The sequence below is a fragment of the Echinops telfairi genome, unplaced genomic scaffold (assembly GCF_000313985.2).
Source record: "Echinops telfairi isolate 266 unplaced genomic scaffold, ASM31398v2 ScPeMD7_7400;HRSCAF=8409, whole genome shotgun sequence".
Taxonomy (NCBI): domain Eukaryota; kingdom Metazoa; phylum Chordata; class Mammalia; order Afrosoricida; family Tenrecidae; genus Echinops; species Echinops telfairi.
The window spans coordinates 59,980,743-59,982,818 of NW_022111300.1; the positions used below are offsets into that span (position 1 = coordinate 59,980,743).

General features: G+C 64.0%; 1 protein-coding gene across 1 annotated transcript in view; it reads right to left on the bottom strand.

Moving 5' to 3' along the window:
- The window catches only part of ZNF516 (zinc finger protein 516), a 59,226-nt gene that overhangs the window by 34,721 nt on the left and 22,429 nt on the right, over window positions 1-2,076 (bottom strand). Inside the window, exon 2 of the mRNA XM_045296141.1 lies at window positions 4-1,309. Coding sequence (XP_045152076.1) covers window positions 4-1,125 — 1,122 coding nt within the window. The 5' untranslated portion in view covers window positions 1,126-1,309. The remainder of the gene's footprint in view (window positions 1-3; window positions 1,310-2,076) is intronic.

Genomic DNA, 2,076 nt, shown 5'->3' on the forward strand with positions numbered 1-2,076 from the left:
GGCCTGGTAGCTGCTGACCGGGTCCAGCTCGGCCACGCGGCGCCCGACCGTCCGCGCCTCGGGGCGCCCGGCGGGCCGCAGGCTGAGGCTGTGCAGGAAGCGCTGCTGCGCGTCCACCGGGCCCGGCTCGGCCCCGTCCTCCGTGCGCTGGTGGACGGCGTTGTGCGCGCTCAGGCTTGCCAGGTTGGTGAAGAGGTTGCCACACTTGGGGCAGACCTCGTAGAGGGACAGGCCGCTAACGATGGTCTCCTCCTGCACCACGTTGTTGATGGTGGCGATGGGGTCCATCTCGCTGCGCGGCCGGTTCTTGCCCGCGGCCTTGGGGCCGTGCGCCTTCAGGTGGTTCTTGAGAAACCAGGGCTCCTTGAAGCGGCGCCCGCAGATGTGGCAGCCGTGGTCGAAGGAGCCGCGGTGCTTCTTCATGTGCGCCTTCAGGAACCAGGTCTGGCTGAAGGCCTGGCCGCACACCTCGCACGGGAACTCGCCGGCCGGCGGCTCGCTCCGCCCGTTCTCGGCGGCCGTGTCCGCGCCCCCGCCACTGGGCGCCTGCGCCGTGATGTGGTCCTTCTCCACGTGGCTGAGCAGCGAGTCCTCGCGCAGCGTCACGTAGCTGCACAGCCGGCACTTGAAGGGCCGCGGGGCCTGCGGGGCGGGAAGATCGGGGCCGCGCTTGCGCTCCGGGGCACCCTTGCAGAAGGGGGTGCCCTCGCCGCCCCCCACCGTGTCCGTCTCCTTGCGGCCGCTGCGCAGCAGGATCTTGCCGCTGTCGCCCGGCAACGCCCCGTTCAGGATCTGGTTGCAGGCCGACAGGGTCTTGGCGGGGCTGGCGCACATGTCCAGGCCCCCGGATGTGCGCAGCTCGTCCAGCGGGGCCTCGCTAGCCTCGACCTCGTGGCTCTGCACCAGGGTCCCCGTGCGGTGACTTCGGATGTGGATCTTGAGGTTGCCCTTCTGGGAGGCCCTGTGATCGCAGTAGGGGCACTTGTAGGGCTTCTCGCCCGTGTGCTTGCGCATGTGCTGCGACAGGGAGCTCTGGAAGGGGAAGCTCTTGCCGCAGACACAGCAGCTGTGGCTCACAGCCTTGTCCCCATCCAGCTCCATCTCGGAGTCTCTGCCCCGATCCATGGGGCCCGAGACAGGCGCTCGCGCTGGGCTGTCCACGGAGGGCGGGGGCTTCCTGGGGCACTCCAGCAGCGGCTGGCCCTATCTCTCCATCTTCAAGCAAGGCTTTGGATCCCAGCTGCCAGAGGCGTGGCTGCGCTCCTGCATATTCTAAGCGGAGAGCATGGCCGCAGAGGAGAGACAGCACCTGAAGGGATGGAAGGTGAAAGTCAGGTGAGCAAAGCTTCCAGCAAACCAGGGCAAGGCACCACCACCCAGGCACAGGGAGCCCCCAGACTCCTCCAGACTCTGCCATTGGCCACGAAGCCACAACGCTCGGAGGAAAGTTGCTCCCCGCACTAATGGGGTATGCGCTGTGCAGAAGAAACGCAGAGAGGAAGCACAGCATCCGGTGTCCACTTGGCCAGGCTATGCTGCCTAGGGCACTGGCGGGCACTAATTAGCTGCCATCCTTATCTGTTTTGCGATACCATCCCCTTCCATGCTGCCTGTGACCTGACCTGATCAATGAAGCGGTTGAGGAGAAGTCCCTGGGAATGTTTTCGACCTCCGGACAAAGACCCCCTCCCAGGCCTTCTTGTCCCCCAACCAACAGAGCTGGGATGGAGCAGCCCCCACAACTAGTTACCAGAGCTCTTTCCTTCAAGGGAACCTGTCTCTCTATCCATCTACCTCCATGGGCGATAAGGTCCCCTGAGGGTGCTGGAGGATGGGGAGGGGGAGGGGCTGCAGAAACAGGTACCTACACTTGGTCCTGGGTGACAGGCTGTAGTACAAACATGTGTCATTGCCTGCGGGGGGCTGCAGGGGGGTTTGAAGGCACTGAGCACTTTGTTTTCTGAAAAGGGGGCTGTAGACCAAGTGAGTTTGGGAGCATATGATCAGGCTAGACAGGTGTCGCCCGCACTCTGTTTCGCCTCTTAAAATTTCTTCGTTTAAAAAAAAAAGGAAGGT